At 47.3% G+C, this 18,712-nt stretch overlaps 7 protein-coding genes across 7 annotated transcripts; 5 read left to right on the top strand and 2 right to left on the bottom strand.

Annotated features, from left to right (window-relative positions):
• The first annotated feature begins 266 nt into the window (after positions 1–266).
• V1516DRAFT_670803 (mitochondrial carrier domain-containing protein) lies at positions 267–1,828 on the top strand. The gene is made up of 6 exons (XM_066921447.1): positions 267–456; positions 518–555; positions 616–657; positions 710–823; positions 879–1,495; positions 1,556–1,828. Exons 1-6 carry the CDS (start codon positions 393–395, stop codon positions 1,599–1,601), a joined length of 921 nt encoding a protein of 306 aa, XP_066778887.1. The 5' UTR covers positions 267–392; the 3' UTR covers positions 1,602–1,828.
• Positions 1,829–1,851: 23 nt separating this feature from the next.
• Positions 1,852–3,520, top strand: V1516DRAFT_670798 (GNS1/SUR4 family-domain-containing protein). The gene is made up of 2 exons (XM_066921446.1): positions 1,852–2,008; positions 2,069–3,520. Exon 2 carries the CDS (start codon positions 2,288–2,290, stop codon positions 3,293–3,295), a length of 1,008 nt encoding a protein of 335 aa, XP_066778886.1. The 5' UTR covers positions 1,852–2,008; positions 2,069–2,287; the 3' UTR covers positions 3,296–3,520.
• A 372-nt stretch (positions 3,521–3,892) lies between these two features.
• On the bottom strand, positions 3,893–5,531 carry V1516DRAFT_670795 (Metallo-dependent phosphatase-like protein). The gene is made up of 2 exons (XM_066921445.1): positions 5,018–5,531; positions 3,893–4,944 (listed from the first exon to the last, which is right to left on the bottom strand). The coding sequence occupies exons 1-2, from the start codon at positions 5,032–5,034 to the stop codon at positions 4,041–4,043; spliced, it is 921 nt and encodes a 306-aa protein (XP_066778885.1). The 5' UTR covers positions 5,035–5,531; the 3' UTR covers positions 3,893–4,040.
• A 210-nt stretch (positions 5,532–5,741) lies between these two features.
• On the top strand, positions 5,742–8,686 carry V1516DRAFT_662683 (uncharacterized protein; the record flags this gene model as incomplete). The annotated part of the gene is made up of 5 exons (XM_066920456.1): positions 5,742–6,002; positions 6,115–6,212; positions 6,276–6,396; positions 6,453–6,551; positions 6,611–8,686. The coding sequence occupies 5 exons, from the start codon at positions 5,742–5,744 to the stop codon at positions 8,684–8,686; spliced, it is 2,655 nt and encodes an 884-aa protein (XP_066778884.1).
• A 1,239-nt stretch (positions 8,687–9,925) lies between these two features.
• V1516DRAFT_684049 (uncharacterized protein) lies at positions 9,926–10,981 on the top strand (the record flags this gene model as incomplete). Its single annotated transcript, XM_066923541.1, has 1 exon — positions 9,926–10,981. The coding sequence occupies one exon, from the start codon at positions 9,926–9,928 to the stop codon at positions 10,979–10,981; it is 1,056 nt and encodes a 351-aa protein (XP_066778883.1).
• Positions 10,982–11,655: 674 nt separating this feature from the next.
• V1516DRAFT_662681 (uncharacterized protein) lies at positions 11,656–14,206 on the top strand (the record flags this gene model as incomplete). The annotated part of the gene is made up of 2 exons (XM_066920455.1): positions 11,656–13,883; positions 13,942–14,206. 2 exons carry the CDS (start codon positions 11,656–11,658, stop codon positions 14,204–14,206), a joined length of 2,493 nt encoding a protein of 830 aa, XP_066778882.1.
• Positions 14,207–14,371: 165 nt separating this feature from the next.
• On the bottom strand, positions 14,372–17,638 carry V1516DRAFT_684047 (uncharacterized protein; the record flags this gene model as incomplete). Its single annotated transcript, XM_066923540.1, has 3 exons — positions 14,372–16,813; positions 16,872–17,431; positions 17,503–17,638. 3 exons carry the CDS (start codon positions 17,636–17,638, stop codon positions 14,372–14,374), a joined length of 3,138 nt encoding a protein of 1,045 aa, XP_066778881.1.
• Between the last annotated feature and the right edge of the window lie 1,074 nt (positions 17,639–18,712).

The following is an 18,712-nucleotide window of genomic DNA, read 5'->3' as shown; positions in this document are numbered from 1 at the left end:
GAAATTTTATTGGATATTCAGACCTTCCCGTCTCTGATTCACACCACCACGTGCAATGCATATTCGCATCAAAATCAATGATATCAATAATAGTGAATATAATTACAGAAATAATAGTATCAAAAATAATACGATTTTGCTGAAGTATATCTTTATAAAACGATTATACCATACCTAATTATCCAATTCGTTTATACAACCGAAGGTGTTGCGATGGCCCGGCCCTGACCCTACCCCATCTTCCAAATTTTTTCTTGAGTTCGGTCATGTTGTTAGTCTTCGAACTGTCGGTTTCTATTAGCTGTAAAAGAGCTTAGAATTGCTTGTTTCGGCTGATAGAAAGGGAAAGGTTATATACATTGATAAGCTGCCGTTTAATTGAATAATATAAAATGTCACCAGCTCCTACGTCGAAGGACAAGTCCAACAGTGGAACTGCCCGTGTTCTCGGTTCAGGTATGCAGAGGTAGTTTTAATTATTGCACGTAAAGAACTTTGTTAATTTTTTTCTTAATAGCATCGGCTGGCATTGCCGAGTTGAGTGTTTTTCATCCGGTACGATAGTTGCTGGTCGAAGTAGATTATGGAGAGTGGTTAGCTGATCAGTGGTGATAGGTTGACACCATTGCTAAGCGACTCATGTCGAATAATACTCGTGTAAGCTGGTATTCATATTAGAGAGATAATTAATACTGACAATGAGGTTCAGGTTGCGTCGGCATCTCAGCTCAATACAGTGATTTTTCGTAATTATGCCAATGAATCTGTGGCACGCAAAATGCTATCGTTATTCCCGGGTCTAGGATACGCTGCAGGATACAAGGTGAGCGAGGTCTTGATAATGCCGATATGCGAACAAGTGCCAACAAATATGAAAGATTCTACAGCGAGTATATAAATACGGTGGCCAGCCATTTGTAAATGACATTTTAACTACTCGATTTGGAAAGAGTTTTGAGGACACATTCGGGAAAAAGACTGGCAAGGCACTGCTATCAGCTTCGTCAGGTAGTCTTATTGGCATTGGCGAGATTGTGTTGCTTCCGCTCGACGTTCTCAAAATTAAGCGACAAACTAACCCTGAAGCATTCAAAGGTCGAGGGTTTTTCAAAATCATTGCCGACGAAGGCCTGGGATTATATCGTGGCTGGGGATGGACTGCTGCTCGTAATGCGCCCGGTTCATTTTCATTGTTTGGTGGAAATGCGTTTGCGAAAGAGTACATTTTCGGACTGAAAGACTACGGCTCAGCTACCTGGACGCAGAATTTTGTTGCGTCGATCTTTGGAGCGTCGGCTTCGCTGATTGTGTCTGCTCCCTTGGATGTTATCAAGACACGAATCCAAAATCGTAACTTTGATAATCCGGAGTCGGGATTTACCATTCTTAAAAACATGGCTAAAAACGAGGGCATTTCTAGTTTCTTCAAAGGCCTAGTTCCCAAGCTGTTGACGACCGGACCAAAGCTTGTGTTTAGTTTTGCACTTGCCCAGACGTGAGTCTACCGTCCATATGAATTTGGGATGAGCTATTACGAGCTAACATTAATTTTTAGACTTATTCCTGCATTCGATAAGTTGATTTCAGGGAAGAAAGAGTAATTTCTAATTATTTTCTGATCATCTTCCGAAATGTTATTCGATCACATCGCTCCAATCGGCCTCACTACTTCCTACTTCCTCAACCATAAGTTCGCTTGTCCACTTGATGTTTTTATGGCAGCTTCGTGTAAATAGTACTACGATAGACACTACTCCAAACAGATATTCATGTACCACTTGTTGTATCCAAAAGCAGTATATATATAGATAGATTACGTAACCCCTTACTCCGGGCTGTCGTACCTCGGCACTGAACGGCGCATGCGGCGACCAAGATCCCCAAAAAAATATTTGGTTTGTCGCCGGGGCAGAACAGTCTGGCGGAGAAGACCCAACAGCCCGTCTTGAAAGCAAATGAGAAGGGTCTGGTTCAATTGGTCGGTTACGAGGTTGTTTTGATGTTTTAAGTATGCTAGTTTGTATTATGTGTCTGCACTGATGTTAATGTAGGTGCGAATGTTCCGTAGTCCTTGGTGGCCCGCAGTTCGGCCGGGTTTGGCGCTTCTTGGTGTTTGTTGGACCCTCACTAGCTCTAGGCGAACGCGGCGGGCCAGCCTGTCCTGGCACCGTATATAACATATACACTTCGTCCGTACTCTATTGCAAAAGAACTCCATTGTAGTCGGTTTACATTGTTGTCCAATACAGCTATATATAATTTTTCGGATCTGGTAAAATCAGTAATAATGTCCGCAAGCAAACTGATCAGATCATCCAATTCGTCTGTGTATCTGGCCTCGCCGCCCGGAATCATGTTCAAGCTGCCTATGGGTATTGATCTGCCACCTGGCCCGCCCGAAGGTTCGCTATTCGCCGAGTATTTTAACTGGACTATGGATATTCGAGTTCCTATAACCATTGCCACAGTCTATGCGACTTGTGTACACATATTGAATCGATCTCGCGGTCCTGGTGCTCAGCCTGCACGATTTGCACGCACTGCTCTGTTCAGATGGCTTGTCATTGTCCACAACACCCTGCTGTGTCTCTATTCAGGCTGGACTTTTATTGGCATGACATCGTCTATGGTTAGAACCGTTCTAGATACCTCGAGATTACCCAGCAGTGAGCGAGGATCCTGGCCGTTCTGGTCCGGCTTATGTTCTGCAGAGGGGATCTGGTCACGCGGCCTCAGCTATTACGGCTTTTTGTTCTATCTCTCAAAGTTCTACGAAGTTCTCGATACGGCCATCATTCTTGCGAAAGGTAAACGATCCTCGCTTCTTCAGACCTATCATCATGCTGGTGCCATGTTATCTATGTGGGCTGGTGTTCGGTTTGCTGCGCCCCCGATTTGGGTCTTCGTCGTGTTCAATTCGTTGATCCACACGCTTATGTACTTTTACTATGTACTTTCGGGACTCAAGATTCCTGTTCCTCGAGCTCTCAAGCGTGCACTCACAACCGCACAGATCTGCCAGTTTGTTTTTGGTGGCTCGCTTGCTTTCTTGCATATGTTCGTCTACTATATTGATCCAGCCAAAAATTCATATAACACCTGTCTTGTTGACCCGGGACAAATGTTTGCTCTTTTGTTCAATGTAGCCTATCTGACTCCGTTGACTTATTTGTTTGTATCGTTCTGGATCGAGTCATATGTGCGGGCTCACAAACGGCAGCTTAGACCTGAGAAGTCGGCAAAGTCGGCAAAGCCGGCAAGTTCTGCGAAGGAGACTAAGGCATCTTCTCAGTAAACCACTCTAAACTTTCTTTGTATTGCGAACTTTGTGTTTTGTTTTTGTATTATTTGAATCTGATTCTCCTCCCAATTGTCCAAGTTGTACAAGTCTTCAGTTATTTCATTTGCTCAAACTTTGACTGAGCAGACAACAATAATGTGTAGATTCCCAGTCCGCCGCATGCTGAGTGGACAAATTGACTCAATTAGCCGGTATCTCGCAATCTATTTACGTAGAGACAATAGAAAATTAAATTGAATTCTTTAGTGGAACTAGATACGTAAGATCTAGAGACAAACCGTCACAGGATGTTTATTTAAAAAACATCGTATTAAATATAATTTAACCTAGGTCAGGAGAAACTTAAGTGCTCGAGGGAGTCCGCCGCACTTTCAGGAACCAAAATTTCGTATTTAACCGAACAGCCGGATTACGATTATTAGACAGTCCATGGGTATAGCTGAAATATACCAACAAGTCTGTCTATTTGGATTCTAGTTTTATATGCTTCTATTTATATCAAGATTTTACAGCAATTCATTTTATCTATCTGGATTGCATGCCCTACGGAGTCGATCACGTGGAAAGTACATAGCAACATATCAATAGTAATTGGTGGAGGAGGTATAATATTATTCGTATATATGCATACTATACAAGGATTAAATCAGCCAAAAAGAATAATCATAAGCAAACAATAATACAGTGAATCCAAAACCCAAACGCCGATGATTCATTCAAAAAAATATAAGCTCTCTGGTTATAAAAAGTACTCTGCTGCAGGCCGTTTCGCAGGCATGCCTTTTAGTTCCTGGGGAACGGCCTCAAATACTTTATAATACCGATTCAGATCGTCGTCAATTTGCAAAATCGAAGCGACGTTGCCGCATCTGTAACAGTAATTTGGTGCAGACCAGACAGTCACTATGGACCCTTCAAACATCTCCTTATATCCCTCCATCACAAGCTGGTGGGCTCGCGCAATGAGTGTGATGTCGTTGGCATGGTTGAATTCATGGACCTTGTCGCCACCAAATAAAAAACCAGCTCCACGGGGAGAGATGCCCCATCCATCTATGTCCTCTGGATCCGACCAGAGAAGGTCGCACATAGCGCCCTCATGTGGTACTTCCTGCTTGCGGTCGATCATTCGAACCTGGTCAATGGATTTAATAGATGGCGACAACCCTCCATGGACGCAGAAAACACCGCCAGGCCCACCGACCAAGGCGCCAAGTGCAAGATAATCAAACACATCACAACAGTACCGCCAAACGTTTGCAGACCCGTATTTGCGAATGCATTCGTCATAAAACCCGTAGACAGTGGTGATTTGTCGCGACTCGTGGTTTCCTCGTATTAATGTGATTCTGTCTGGATATCGTACTTTAAGACACAGTAAAAGCAGAAACGACTCGAGAGAATAAAATCCCCGGTCCACAAAGTCTCCTAAAAACAGGTAATTCGTTCCTGGACAATCACCTCCTTGCTCAAACAGTGTCACTAGATCATGAAATTGGCCATGAATGTCTCCACAAATGGTCACGGGGGTGTCGACTATCTGGACATTGCGCTCTTCCATGAGCAGTTCCTGCGCGAGTATACAGATTCTGCGCACGTCGTCTTCCGGTAGGATTTTGCATTCTCGAAGTGTTTGGATCGCCCTGCGGAACCGAGTTAGCTTGCGTCAGCTCACAATTCTTATATATACACAAACACATAGCTTCCGTTGCTTACCTGTCCAAATCGCTCATTTTATTGGCGCCTTTGGGTTGCTTTTCCGCGACTTCGTTCTGCACTTCCGTGGACTTTGTATGCTCCCTGGCTGTCTATAACGATATCCACAGTGAGTTTTTGTTGTCTGCGGGCAAGGGCACAGCGACGGCACGGAATGCTATTTTGGATATTGGATGGAAGCCCGGTAAACTGCGACGCTAAATGTAGTTTCTTCGGCCAAATTCAGCTTATTATCTTTCCTTAAATTTGCAGTAATTTGCAACTGGAAACACAGTAAAGACTTATCCGAACAAAAATAATTGCAACTTCCGAACGATTTTTATAATTCCGAAAAGCTGCAAAAAGTTTGGCTTTACTCAACCAGCCAGATGTGGCTGACTCGGCGGTTTCGTACGATTCATTTACATAATCAACACAATTACATAATCATATGACCACTTCCGTTCGCAGAATACCCAGCCCTACCCGCTTCTTCCATCGCAAGCCAGATCTCAGCGTGTTCTGCCGGGCGGCGGGTCCCTGGCCTGAGAAGGCGGGTGAGCGAAACCACGGCCATTTTAACTAAGTAAAAAGGCACAGCCAGACAGAACCTCAGTGGGTTTTCGACAACAACACAGAAGCCATCGACGCGTCGCGACTCGGCTTTTCCTTTACGCGTTTTTATTTGTGTACAATCCAGTCCACTCCGCCCTGTCGACGCGTAGTCAGAAGATCATCACAGCTCATGCAGACTTCGTCTCTGCCGTCGACGTCGTGGGCGCTGTCCTCGACGTCCTCGTCGTCGAATCTCACCGCGTCTGGACAGTCTCTGGGTTTAGTCGACGCTGCTCTTGCCGAACTGACCCTCGCCGATGCCGTTCCCGACCATGATTTCCAGCTACGGCTAAAGAGAGTACGCAACATGTGGCAATTTGCCGCGCTGTTTCAATGGCTCTTTTTCTTCAGACATGTCATCAAGATGGATGATATTGATGTAACAATCGAGGTATGCTTTCAAAAATTTCGCGTTTGATCTGCAGTCCCACCTATTCCTGCCATACCATACCATACCGTTTCGTACCCGCAACATACGTTTGTTAACTCCCCTTCTAATTTAGGCATTGGAAAAGGAATTGCTTGGTCTTACTCCGTTGGCACTTATTCCTCAGATTCGTCTTTCTCTTCTCCAGCAGCTCTCCAGTCAACGTGGACTCACGTAAATACCTCGATTTGCTATACTTTCTGCATGATCTCTAAAGCTAACTCCGCATGTCTACAGGCTAGATCAATTTTCTGATTACACGCGACGACAATATCGCCAAAAGGATCCCTTCCTTGAATGTCCATTTGGCGACGAAGAGGAACCTATCCCGTTCGAAAATCTAAATGTCTATGATCAGGTTTGTTCTGGCTTTATTTCTGTTTGGTTCGAATTTAGGACTAATGAGCGATTTAGATCAAAGTCTTGTACCAATTGACTTCTTGGCAATCTCTCATGGCCGAGCGATTTCGTGAACGAATGGGCAATCTGAAAGAGTCTCAAGAAGTAGGATGGGTGAGTTTGCTATTTCTTTATTGGGTCCGCATTCATATTGTATGTTAACATCTGAGCAGCGCATTGATAGCGTCGGAAAGGACTCGAACGATAATGTCTATTATTTGCTCGATGATAATCGGCTCTATTCCCGTCATGTTCCCCCTCCAAGTCAAAAATCGCGCACCCTAACGCAGGCTATAGAAGAGGCACCAGAGCCAGCAGAGCAAATCGCACGGGTGCAGACCCCGAAACCTAAAAAAAAGAAGCGGCGGCCTGTGACTGGATGGACGATAGCTCGGAAGAGGCGCCGGAAAACAAGTAGTACAACTACTCCACAGAAACACGAAGATGAGGATGACGAGGAGGAGAATGAAAATGGGAACGAAGGCGAGGAGGATAGTTCTTTGACAAAAGTAACTAACGGAGGTGATCATCAAGAAGACAAGGAAGTAACAGCTAAAGAGGAAGATGAGGAAGCTGATCCGGACGAGTCTGCGGACGCAGATCAAGATCAAGAAGAAGATAAGGTTGCGAAAGTGGGAATCCCTACCAGTGAAAACGACGATATCTACGACGAACTGGATGAACACTCAAGCGATGCAGAAACTACTTGGAAGTGCGTCTGCGCTACATATACAGAATGGCAAGATTTTTTTAATTATATCGGTAAGCGAGCGCGGGATCGATCAAAAAAAGCAGAGAAAGATCTGCATGCGATACTTAAGCTGGAAATCATGCCGGTCATTCAGTCGCTTGAAAACGAAAGACTGGAATTGGAAGCTCAGAAATTGAAGGAGATCGAGAAACTACGATTAGTTGAGAATCGCAAGAAGTCTAGTCGTGCGGATGCTATGGCAGCAAAGAAGCAAGAAGAAGACCAAAGGCGAAAGGAGGTTGAGTTCGCAGAACAAGAACGAGTACGCCGTAAGATCGAGCGAAAACAAAGGGCGCAGACCGAAAAAGATCGGGAAATTAGATTACAGAAGAGAGATATCAGATTAGAAGAACAAAGACAGCGACGCGAAGCGCAGCTAGCGAAAAAGGCAGCTCTGAAAGCTGAGCGAGAAGCTGCTAAAATGGCTGCAGGCGAATCTATCGTGACTACACCGGTTCCTATCGCGGAGCCAGCTCCAGAGCCGGCTGCCAAAACAGTAGCTCGCAGCATATCTCCAGCTAGAAGCGAGCGGCAACAATCGCATGACAGCGAAGTGCATGCACCGACACGTCGGTCGACTCGGCAACAAAATCAAGTTCAACAGCAGGATCAAGATCATGCGGAGCCGGCTACGGTACCGAATATGGCTTCACGAAATGGAGCAGCAACTCCAGCGAGCTCTACATGGTATTTTGATTGTTACTGTGGTGTTCATGGCGATAACTACGATGACGGTCAGTTGTCGGTCTGCTGCGGGAAATGTGATATTTGGATGCACGTGTCGCATCTTGCACCTGATGAGCTTCGCCGGTTCGAGTCAAGTACACGTTCTGGGGAAGAGGACAAAGATGAACAAGAGGAGAAGGTGGTAGCAGACGAAGAGGACGCAGTATCTGAGGGAGAGTTCATCTGTAATCGGTGCATTCGGATCGAAAAGGAAAAGGCGCGAGAGGCTGAGCTGGAACGGAAGCGGGAGGCAGATCGAGTTAGACGGCGGGAAAGAGAACGCAAGCGAGAGCAAGAGCGACGCCGCCAGCGACAGGAGGCCAAGGAGCAGGCAGCAAGAGAGGAGCAGATGCGTGTGAACGCGAAGGTACAAGAAAGCAAGCCTAAAGCTCCTTTGCCGCCCGAGTCGAACAGTAGTATCACTGTTGCTAGCTTGCCATTACCGCAAGGAGGAGCTGCTACGACTGTTCCTGTTCCTGTTTCTGTTCGCCCGGCTATAGTCTCTGGACCAGTCTCTGTGCCGGTCTCTACGCCAGTTTCTACGTCTCTTCCATCACAAAACAGACCTGAAACGATGGGAGTAGCAGGAGCAACCGTAGGTGTCTTGACTCCCGGTCCGCTGAATCTGAATCAAATCCACTATGCCAACATCCCGAATGGGTCGACAAATGGCCAGGTGAACGGGGTTAACCCCCCTAAAGGCCATGGCGGAGAAGACGGACAGACGGGCTTGGATATATTGGCGGATGTTACAAGTTCGTTTGCCAGCTAGTTGGGGCAAGAGAGGAAGGGCGATGGGGGGAGTAGAATACAAAAGGAATTAGACATGAATTTTTCGCAAGGCAGAATCTGTATGCGGAGGAGGATGAGTACACTGTAGGCGACTGTGGCCGTATGCGATGAGTGCCAGTCTAGACTTAGAATGCCAGCAAACAGCAAGATTGAGTGCGGGGCCGAGGAAGGAGAGAGTGAGTAGACCGTACGTGTGTAGAGAACGCTATTTTAAGAGAGAGAGGAGGACGAGCATGGCAGCTGCATTTGTGAGGAACAGAATGCCATTTAGGGCCGAGCAAAGATAGGTATGTCCGTCTCGGCGTTTTAGCAGAAGAATGCACGAGCAATCACGTAAGTTCTGGGCTTGGTTACACTTGACAGCAGAGCGGGAGAACTGTCTGTGATTGCGATCGCGCGACGAGCCGAATGAGTCTGGATTCTGGGTTCTGGGGATTTCTGGGCAAATCGAAAACATGGCAATAACAAACAAGAGCGATCCAAGACGGCATTGTCTGGACGGTGAGGGCGATGGCCACAGGAAGGGGGGGCCCTCGATGATTAATAGATTGAACAGGAGACAATAACTCAACGGTGGACCACAGTCGGGTTTAAGTCTGGTTGGGACTAGCTCCAGCTTCTCTCTACTGAGAAGCCAGCAAAGTTAGCGAGGCCTTGATTGACTGGCGTTGGATCAAGTTGGTTCCTGCTTTCCGCAGCAGTAGGTCTCTCGACCAGACAATTGTTTGTGTGAAATAATTGCACAGGGTCTGGAAAGTGATAATCTGACAGTCTGACTATTCAAACTGGTTGTCCAGTTGTATGGAAGACTCAACAGTATGCGCTGCTGCTGTCGCCTCTCCTAGCTGCCAGCAGCTTCAGAACCGCATCGTCATGAGTTCACCAGCCCGGTCGCTTGGCTAACCCGCTCGCAATTTGCCTTGGCTTCTTGTCCTTGTCGTTTCATTTGGACTTTTTGCTCACAATTTCTTGTGCTCTCCCTCTCTACTTTTGCATTTTTTTCTGGGTATTCCTGTTTTTCCTGGGTATTCCTGGGTTTTTCCTGCTCTCCAGGAGACTTGCGGTCTGCTTATAACTCGGTGCGCTGCTGCTGCTGCTGCTACTGCTGCTACTTCTGCGTCTTGCTCTCTCTCTCTCAACAAACTGGATCCTATCACTTCCCTGCCAACTTTCCCAATCGCCCGTCGATTGCGACCTTCTAGGGCAGGTCTCTCTCGCAATGCCTGTGTCCCACGCCGCGACGGCTCCCGACACTGGTTCTGCTGTTCACTCGTCTCTGCGTCCCTCGGCTCTGCCTCCCCATGTGTCTCGTCATGAGTTGAACCATAGACACCACTATCACCGACCTCGACAACAGCCCTTCTCGACACTCAACCTCATATTACAAGTCTGCATAGTCAACCCACTATGTTCTCTGCGTAACTTTTTCGTCCTTCTATGCCTGCTATGCCTACATGTTCTCACCTTTGCAAATCGACCGTCTCCCTCACTAGATTTACCGCTATCGGAGAAGCCAGCCAGACTTTCCTCGAACGAAGAGATATACTATCTTGACACTGTTACAACTTCGTCCGGTTCAGTCTCACGTCCTCTTTCTTGCCGCGCTTTGCTGACTCATAAGCTTGCTCTGCTCGCTGTTGCTCATCTACGCCGCTCAAGATTGCGGTTAGTCCCCGCTGGTGCGGGCGAGGACGACGAAGACGAAGAAGAAGACGAAGAGGGTGAGGAGGACTACGACTACGAATACAACAGCGACATTGACAATCCAAATACTGTCATCGACCACCGTGGGTTTGGCTCCTTGGGAACCGAGAACATGCGGATCGCACATCCTGAGCCTGCTCATCTACCTACTCGAGGATCCGCTACCCGAACGTCTTCCACAAGCACAACTTCATCTTCACTCTCCTCTACTCTATCCAGCACACCTTCTTCGACACCTTGTTTGCCTTCAGCAGCAGCTGCACAATCAGATTCAACACGAGTTGACTCTACAAGTATACGGAGTTCTCGCTTTGTCTTTTCGCTCGGAAAATTGATAATTCTACATCTTCTCACTCCTGTTGTTTCGTTCGGCCTAATTTTTGTTGGACTTGCGGCTGCTTCTACCTGCTTTTACTCGTTCTGTCTAGGAGAATCTCTCTCTTCATCTGATACGGCATATCTCTGGCGTGCCTGGTCTCGTTGGATTTGCTGGCCAATATCGTTTCGTCACGCTCGTGCTTCCATAAATGTACGAGTGATTCCCGTCCAATGTTCCACTAGCAGGCTATAATGATTCTTTCCATTCACAGAAGACCCTTTTTCATGGCTGAATATTGCTTCTCAGATTATGGCACAAATCTCTCGCTCTTATTGTTTCGCACCTGGAAGGCTGTGCACCTTGTGCCGTTCCCTCTTGGCGTCCTGCTTGGCAAGAGCCTGTTCTCTGTTGCCCTTTCAGCACCCGAGCGCTTCTGATTGGCTACATCCCTCTGTTGAATCTTCTCGGCGTGATTCCTTGAGTGGGTGGAGAAAGTAAATCTGTTTTTTTTGCATCTCTAATCCAAAAGCTCGTGAATTCGAAGACTCTTGTTTGTTCAGGTTTTGAGGGTTCGTCTTGCCCCTCTCCCCGCCATCTAAACTTCCCAAATGCCGTACAGCCTACGCCTCATTTACAGCGGCGGATTGTATCAGTGGGTTTGACCGTGGTGGCTGGAAGAACGATTGAGTGACATTCAAAGGGATTTGTGATATTGTTGATGGTCTTCCTAATACAGGCAAACTTACATATTGTGCTACGTTCCTGTGTCTGTAGGCAACAATGTAGATGAGCGTATTTAGATATATTGTTTTGGATATATTGTAGACATTTCTTAATCTCCTGTTTAGGTTATTTTTATTACGAGAACAATTAAGCTGAAATACATGAATTTCTTAAGGAGTTTACACGAAATATCTCTCTGGATCATGCGCTGGTTTTGCAGAATATTGTTGTGCTGCGATGATTCTTCGTCATCCGATTCTTCTTCATTTGACTGTCTGACGTATCCCGAAAGTGATTACGAACAAGACGACGAATCAGACCGAGAATCAGATAATATTTCTTACACTCCCATTCCTTCGTCCCCTGCGACTATGCCTCTTTCCATCTCTTCCCCAGTATCGAGTCTAGAGCTTACTGAATCATCGGATTTGCTTCACCGTCGAAATGTCTATCCGATTGAAACAACAAGCAAAAAGAGGTTCACCCGATTGAGAAAACTCAAGCATAAAATCATTTCTATGATTCGTCTTCAAAACTTGGAGACGAGATCGGTCTCAGGCCAGAGTTCGTCCGTGGAATCTGAACCGGATCTGCATTCGCATGGGGGAACGAACTCTTGCGAAGCAAATGACAGCCAATTTATAATCTATGATAGCGAGGAATCTACTAGAAATTTGGCGACAGATTTTGAAGAAGCCTGTGGCAGTTGTGGGAATGCTGATGCGGGTCAAAGAATCAGCTCAAGCCACTATAAGGTCTCATATCAAGCTAATAACAAATCCGCAGGAATTAAAAATGATCTGCAAAATTTTCCAAAACAATTTATCTCTTTTTCAAATAACTTGATAGATAATGATTATATCAAATCTAGTACCCAGAGACCCGTGAATCCAGGAACTATCGTTGTCGAATCTTCCTGTTCTGAACTTCCTGTCCTTGCGCCAACGAATCCTGAAAGAATTTCTACAGCTGCTAATTTCAAGACTGCAGAGTCTAAAATTTTGCGCACTGAGCCCACCTTTTTTGAACCTGCTGATCTGACAGCTAATGACCACAAATCTGAAAATATCTTCCTTGAGAGTTCTGAGACCAGAGATTTTTATCATACCATCCCTTCAGAATTTGAATCTAATGAATTCAAAGATAATGGATCTAATTCCAAATTAAAGAAGACTGAGTCAGTGAATATTGGACCACAAATTCCCAATCTTGTCAATTCCAAACAAGCCAGAGCTGAGCTTACACAGTTGCTAAGCATTTCTGATGATAGTTCTGAATCCGCTGATCGGAAAGTTGTCACGCCCGTGCCTAGGAATTTTGAATCGGGTGATTACCCAAATTCCAGACTTTCAAAAGTCGATCCTCTTATTACCAAATATTTTTGCAGTGATGCTGAGCCAGTACATATCAAGCCGAATCATTCTGATTGTAACGATTCTATATGCGCTTATCCAGCAACCGCAGTTTCTGAAGTTCCTGATCTTACTAGCATCAGATATCATTCTTTTGAAAACGGCCTTCCTGTGTTTGATCTCCTAAAATGGGAGGAAATTAAAGCTCCACGATCTGACTTTTTCGGACAAGAATCCGCTGATGTTGAGCGTATTCTTATTCCGTTTGGAGAGTCTAGAATTTCAGGTTCTCAGATCACTAATTCCAGAATCGCTAATTCTTTGGATAATAATTCGACAGCGGTGAATGCTGAATCTATTGATTGTAATTTCGATAACTTTCGAAATTGGAAATCAGGACTCCGTAATGGGGTTGACTTCCATACTTCAGCGCGGTACAATACTAAGATTGACGATGGAATCATTTGCTTGGATGACCAGCAGAACAATGGAGAGGCTGTTAAAGCAGATTTCAAGAAATTTCAACTAGAAGGAATATCTTTGCCAGAGGGAGAGATCCAAACAGAAGAAATAACAGTCTGTCCGCACAGGCGAGAATATCGCTCTCAAAGCTTCACAGAATTACGAGATTTTGAACCTATGGAGCCGCTGACGAAACAAATCAGTACTCCGTCCGAGATACTGGATCGTGACCATGCATATTTATCGAATGTTGAAGAATACGAGAAAATAATGAAAGCTGTTGGCGAGATTTTGGCCGAACCCGCAGATCAACAGCTACATGTTTGCTGGAAAGACTTGCTCGATATTCCAGCGGGCTCAACTATGAACGAAATAGCATATCAATACTTGAAGGCTCTGAATCTTGACTCAGTACGTGCCATAAGGGTGACGGTGTATAACGAAGAGCCAGATAGTGGATCTGTAACCTACCAAGACAAGTTTGTCAGGGTCGTTAGTCTTGCCACGGGCGGAACTATGGATCTTAGTTCGAATTCGATAGATTTAACGAAGATCATGACCGGTCTTGACCAGATCGATCAATGTGATCGAGCAGATTCGATTTCCCCTTTGTTACTGTGAGTTTTGATACATTTGCAGTAAGTATAGTATTTCGCAACTGACCCCAAACTATAGCAACACAGTTGAGAAAATTGGAAAGAAAATTGAAATAATAATTCCATATCAACTTTCGTGGCAAAAGCGAATCCCTGCAAAGCGCTCAATCGTAAAGAAGTCGATTTTAGCAGATGTAACCAATGAAATGATGAGCTCATCATTAATGAGTAGCGAAGATGGGAGTGAACGATCTGGAGTACGTACGACAAATCATAATGCGGAAGATGGCCAGATCGATTTCAAAACTGGCGTGTTTATAATTGGATGTGTTTTCACAGATTGAAAGGGACAGGAGAGTGTGACCATTGATGAAAGAACTGTAATTTTAGGGAAACGGCAATTTTATCTTATAAATGAACTAATATGGATATGTATATGAAAAAATCATAAAATAAATATATCAGAATGAGATTGGATTGAGACAAAACCTCCAAAAATCCGGGCAAAACTACTCATCTGCTTCTTCAGACGGCTCGACCTTTGGGGTCGTCGTCGACGTGCCTGGTGTTCCGGTAGAAGTGGCAGCCTCAGCATTGGAACTTGCAGTCTCAATTGCACCTAGCGCTGGTTTCTCTTCTTCCTTCTCTTTTTCTTCTCCTGCTGGAGCTGCAGTTGTTGTAGTGCTTCCAGCACCAGTCCCTACAGGCGAATTTGTCTTTGTCACAGAACTTGAACCAGCTCCAACTGCAGACGAAGTGGCAGGCGATGGCGAAGCTCCATTAGTTGCTGTTGCCGCAACTGGTGTAGAGGTGGATGCCGCTGAAACCTCCGGTTTGGAGATATCAACAGCAGAATCTTGAGCAGCAGAACCATCAACTCCGGGCTTCTCATCTACAGGCTCATCATCGTCTGCTTCGTCATAATCTTCGTCTTCCGTGACTTTCCGTTCGGCAACCTCTTCCACTACGGCAGGGGTGGAGACGGACGCTTGCGCAGGAGCAGCCGAAACCACAGGCGAGGCGGTTTGGGCAACTGGAGCTGACACTGGCGATGCTGGAACTGCAACCGAATCTTTTTCGACTGAAGTTACCCCACCAGCAGTTACTGTAGCAGGTGTACTAGCACCAGGCGTGCTTACCCCAGATGGAATATTCGCGGGCTGTTCATCTTCAGCCTTAACGGGATCTTCAGGCTTAGGTGGATCGACATCCATTTTTGTTCCTTCGGCAGCAGATGCGGAGCTAACAGGCTCCGTGGGAGCCGCTGGAGTAGCTGATCTTGTCCTTGTTAATGGAACAGGCAGTGTCGCCACAGAATCACCTCCAGGTGGGGCTCCAGACACAGGCACAGCTACTGAGGTAGGAGGGGCTTCAGTGATATTGGATAACCATGCTGGGGGCTTGGAGCTAGTTCCAACACTGACAGACGGGGCAGAAGATACAGGCACAGGCACGTTAGATTCAGCGGCGGCAGCGGCCGCAGCCGCAGCCAGCGAAGATATTGATGGCAACGACGATGAGCCATCCGGTGCATTAACCTTTGGAAGATCAAGGGATTTCCCGTCGTCTCCAGGCTGAGACTGAATTGCAGGGAGCGATGGTCCAGGGCCGGGTCCGTCTAGAGATGACGGTTGCGAAGAAGACGATGGAGGAGGAACGGAACCGTCAGCTCCAGAATAAATCGACGAAATGCTTGGAATCTTATGCTCATCGGCCCTAGGCCCAGATGCAGATGCTCGCGTATCTTCGAGTGCTTGCTTCTTGTTTCCAGTACCTTGGTCCTCTTCCCATTCACGATGCCGTTTTGCGGGCGCGACAGAACCAGACCCATTCGATGAATTGAGACTGGGAATTGGAACTCCCGCCGGTACTGCCGACGGCGAATCAGCAGGAGCACCTGAACCTGGCGCAACCATCGAAGGGACCTGCTGGGTCGCTGATGGAGGATCAACAACCGATCTGTAGGTAGACAATGGGGGCGGCTGATACTGCGGCATTCCAGCTGGAACTTGCTGAGGAGCTTGCTGCTGAAGAGGGACTGCCATCTGGGGCGGTGGTGGGGGTAGCTGTTGTCCTTGCTGTTGACCAGGAGGAGGCGCAGCAGTAGGAGGATATTGCGACGTCGCTGTAGGTGGACCGGCAGGAGCACCCATCTGTGTGGTTCCAAGAGGACCCTGATTTGCAAGTGGATTCGGAGGAGCAATCGAAGGCTTTCCAGGACCGGCAGGACCCGGAGCGGGACCAGGTCTAACTCCCACAGGTGCCCCAGGCGTACCTCCTGGACCAACAGGACCAGGACCGACCGGCGTACCACCTTGAGACTTGACGCCAGAACCGTTCCATCGAGGATTAGGAGGACCCGAATAAGATTGAAGATCGTGAGACCGCAGAGTAGCAGGCGGAGTAGTCTGAGGAACAGCCTGTGGCTGGTTCTGCGCGTTGCGAAGCTGCTCAAGACGAGCCTGGATGTGGGTGTTGGAAGGATCAAGCTCTGCAGCTCTCTGGTAGGCGTCGAGAGCGTCGGAGAGCTGGTTGTTGCAAGACTCGTAGAGGGTTCCAAGATCATACCAAACCTCAGAAATATAAGGATTGAGACGGATGGCACGCGAATAGGCGTCAAGAGCATCACGATATTGATTGATCTGGTAGTATAGAACACCAATGGAGCACCAGAAAGTAGGATTGCGACCCTCTCGATAGACGGCCTGCTGGTAGGCTTCGTAAGCCTTGTTATATTTTTGCTGGGCCATGTAACAGCGACCAAGAAGATACCAGCTCTGGGCGTCCTGACCATCGGACTCGAGAGATTTGGTGAGATAAGTGATAGCAAGGTCCTGGTTGGCAAATGAGGAATTTTGCTGGTGATAGAGCCATCCGAGCTGCTGGAGAACCTTTGCGTGCTGAGGATCTTCGGCTAGAACCCGTTCATATGCCTCTTTGGCGGATTTATACTATAAAAGTGTTAAAAAGCAAAACTAAGGGAGGGCGACAACGTTATGGGACACATACATCCTTGCACTGCTCGTAGACGTGGCCGATTTGGAACCAAATATCGATTTCGGTAAGGGGTCGGGGAGGATTATGAAGAATATATTTGAAGCAATTGAGGGAAAGATCGTGTTTTCCCTGCTGCTTGTATATGATGCCGAGGCGGAAATAGATTTCGTTGGCCTTTTCAAAATTCGGGTCCATGGCCATCACCTGGGAGAAGGCCTCCTCGGCGTACTCGAGCGAGCCGTAGCGGTCGTAGAGGATTCCGATGCCATACCAAAGCTTAGGGTCCTTGGGATTGGAGAGGTGATAGAGAGCTTGCTGGTAGGCGGAGTAGGCCTTGGAAAGGTCATCCATCATGAGATAGCAGTGACCGAGAGCGCTCCAGGTTTCGCCGGAATCATTGGAGAAGGAGAGAATTGACTGGTAGTACTCGATGGCATGGGCAAACTGTTCTTTCTGGCGGAAAATGTTTGCGATGGCGGACAAGGCGGGAATTGAGTAAGGGTCGTGACGGAGGACGGTCTCGAAAGCGCGGATGGCGCGATCGTGGTCGCCCATCATCTCGGCAATATTGGCTAGAAGGGCGGGCAGGTCAGCGAGAAGCGGAGGGCAGGGGAGAGCAGGAAAACACTAGAGGGAACAATACCGATCGACATCCATGCCTGGTCGTTTTCGGCCTGCAATTTTTGGTACATTGCTGCGGGTCCAGAGGCTGGCGGGGGAACAGCTCCGTTCTGCTGCTGCTGCTGGACGGGAGCGGGAGCCTGGATGACTGGTGGCATTTTCAGGGAAGGGCAGGCACGGGGGACGAGGAGAGAACGAGGGTACCGAGAGTGGACAGTAGCGCAGGAGCAGTTGCGGAAGAAGAAAGGGAAGGAATGGAGCGACTTGGAGCAGAAGCAGCCAGAAGCAGAGGAAGAGGGAGTGATGAGGATGAATGCGGGGAGGAAGGGAGGATAGAAGGGAACGGATTGAGAAGGCGGAAGACGAGACAGATAGAGACAGACGAGACAACGACGGCCGACAGGACAAGGACGAGGACAAGCACAAGAGAGGACCTGTGCGAGTGAGACTGCGGCCGGACGACGATGAGGAAGCCACGAGCCAAACGAGGCCGAAAACGCCCACAGGCCCAAGGTGCCAGAAAAGCCAAACCGAGACGCTAAACCGGAAAACAGCCCGAATGAGAAATGGAGGGTGCAGGCTGGTTTGCGCTAACCCAGGCAGGCAGGTCCCGAACACGCCGAGAACCGGAACCGACGTACAGAAGATGGCGTTGAAACCTGAACCACAGTTCGATCGTGGTCTATCAATTAGTCAATAAGCCAGTCGGTCAGTCGGTCAGTCAGTCAGTCAGTCAGTCAGTCAGTCAGTCAATCAGTCAATCAATCAGGTAATCACTTAGTCAGCAACTCAGTCCTCCTCCGTCTCTCCTGGCTTAACTCTGCTGTCGTCGTCGTCGTCGTCTTCCAGAACGCGCTGTCGGAGAACGTCTAAGCTTCCATCATGTGACTTCGGGAGATACGGGTTCTATTCTGCAAGGGGTTTAAAGCCCGAGAGGGTATGAGACACGTTTTCAGTCTGGCTGGGGAGGGGTGAGGGTGCGTTTATTTTTTGGTTAGAAGATCGAGGATTGTGCGCGACAGAAGTTGGAACGTGTGTGTGCCCGAAGAAGGTGTTTAGACGGAATATGCAGGTTAATGTTGGCCGCGAGAGGGGTGTGTAGTAAGTAGATAGAGCACTCTTCTCTGATTGATTAGTTTTGTATTTGAGTTTATTTCTCTTTTGCGTTTTAAAACTTCCAGATTTATCCAACTAAAACTGCTCATAACAATAGCGACGATCTCTAGGATTTC

This window comes from Lipomyces oligophaga, assembly GCF_038497815.1.
Source record: "Lipomyces oligophaga strain CBS 7107 unplaced genomic scaffold V1516scaffold_2, whole genome shotgun sequence".
NCBI lineage: Eukaryota > Fungi > Ascomycota > Lipomycetes > Lipomycetales > Lipomycetaceae > Lipomyces > [Lipomyces] oligophaga.
This window is presented reverse-complemented; position numbering and strand designations above follow the sequence as displayed.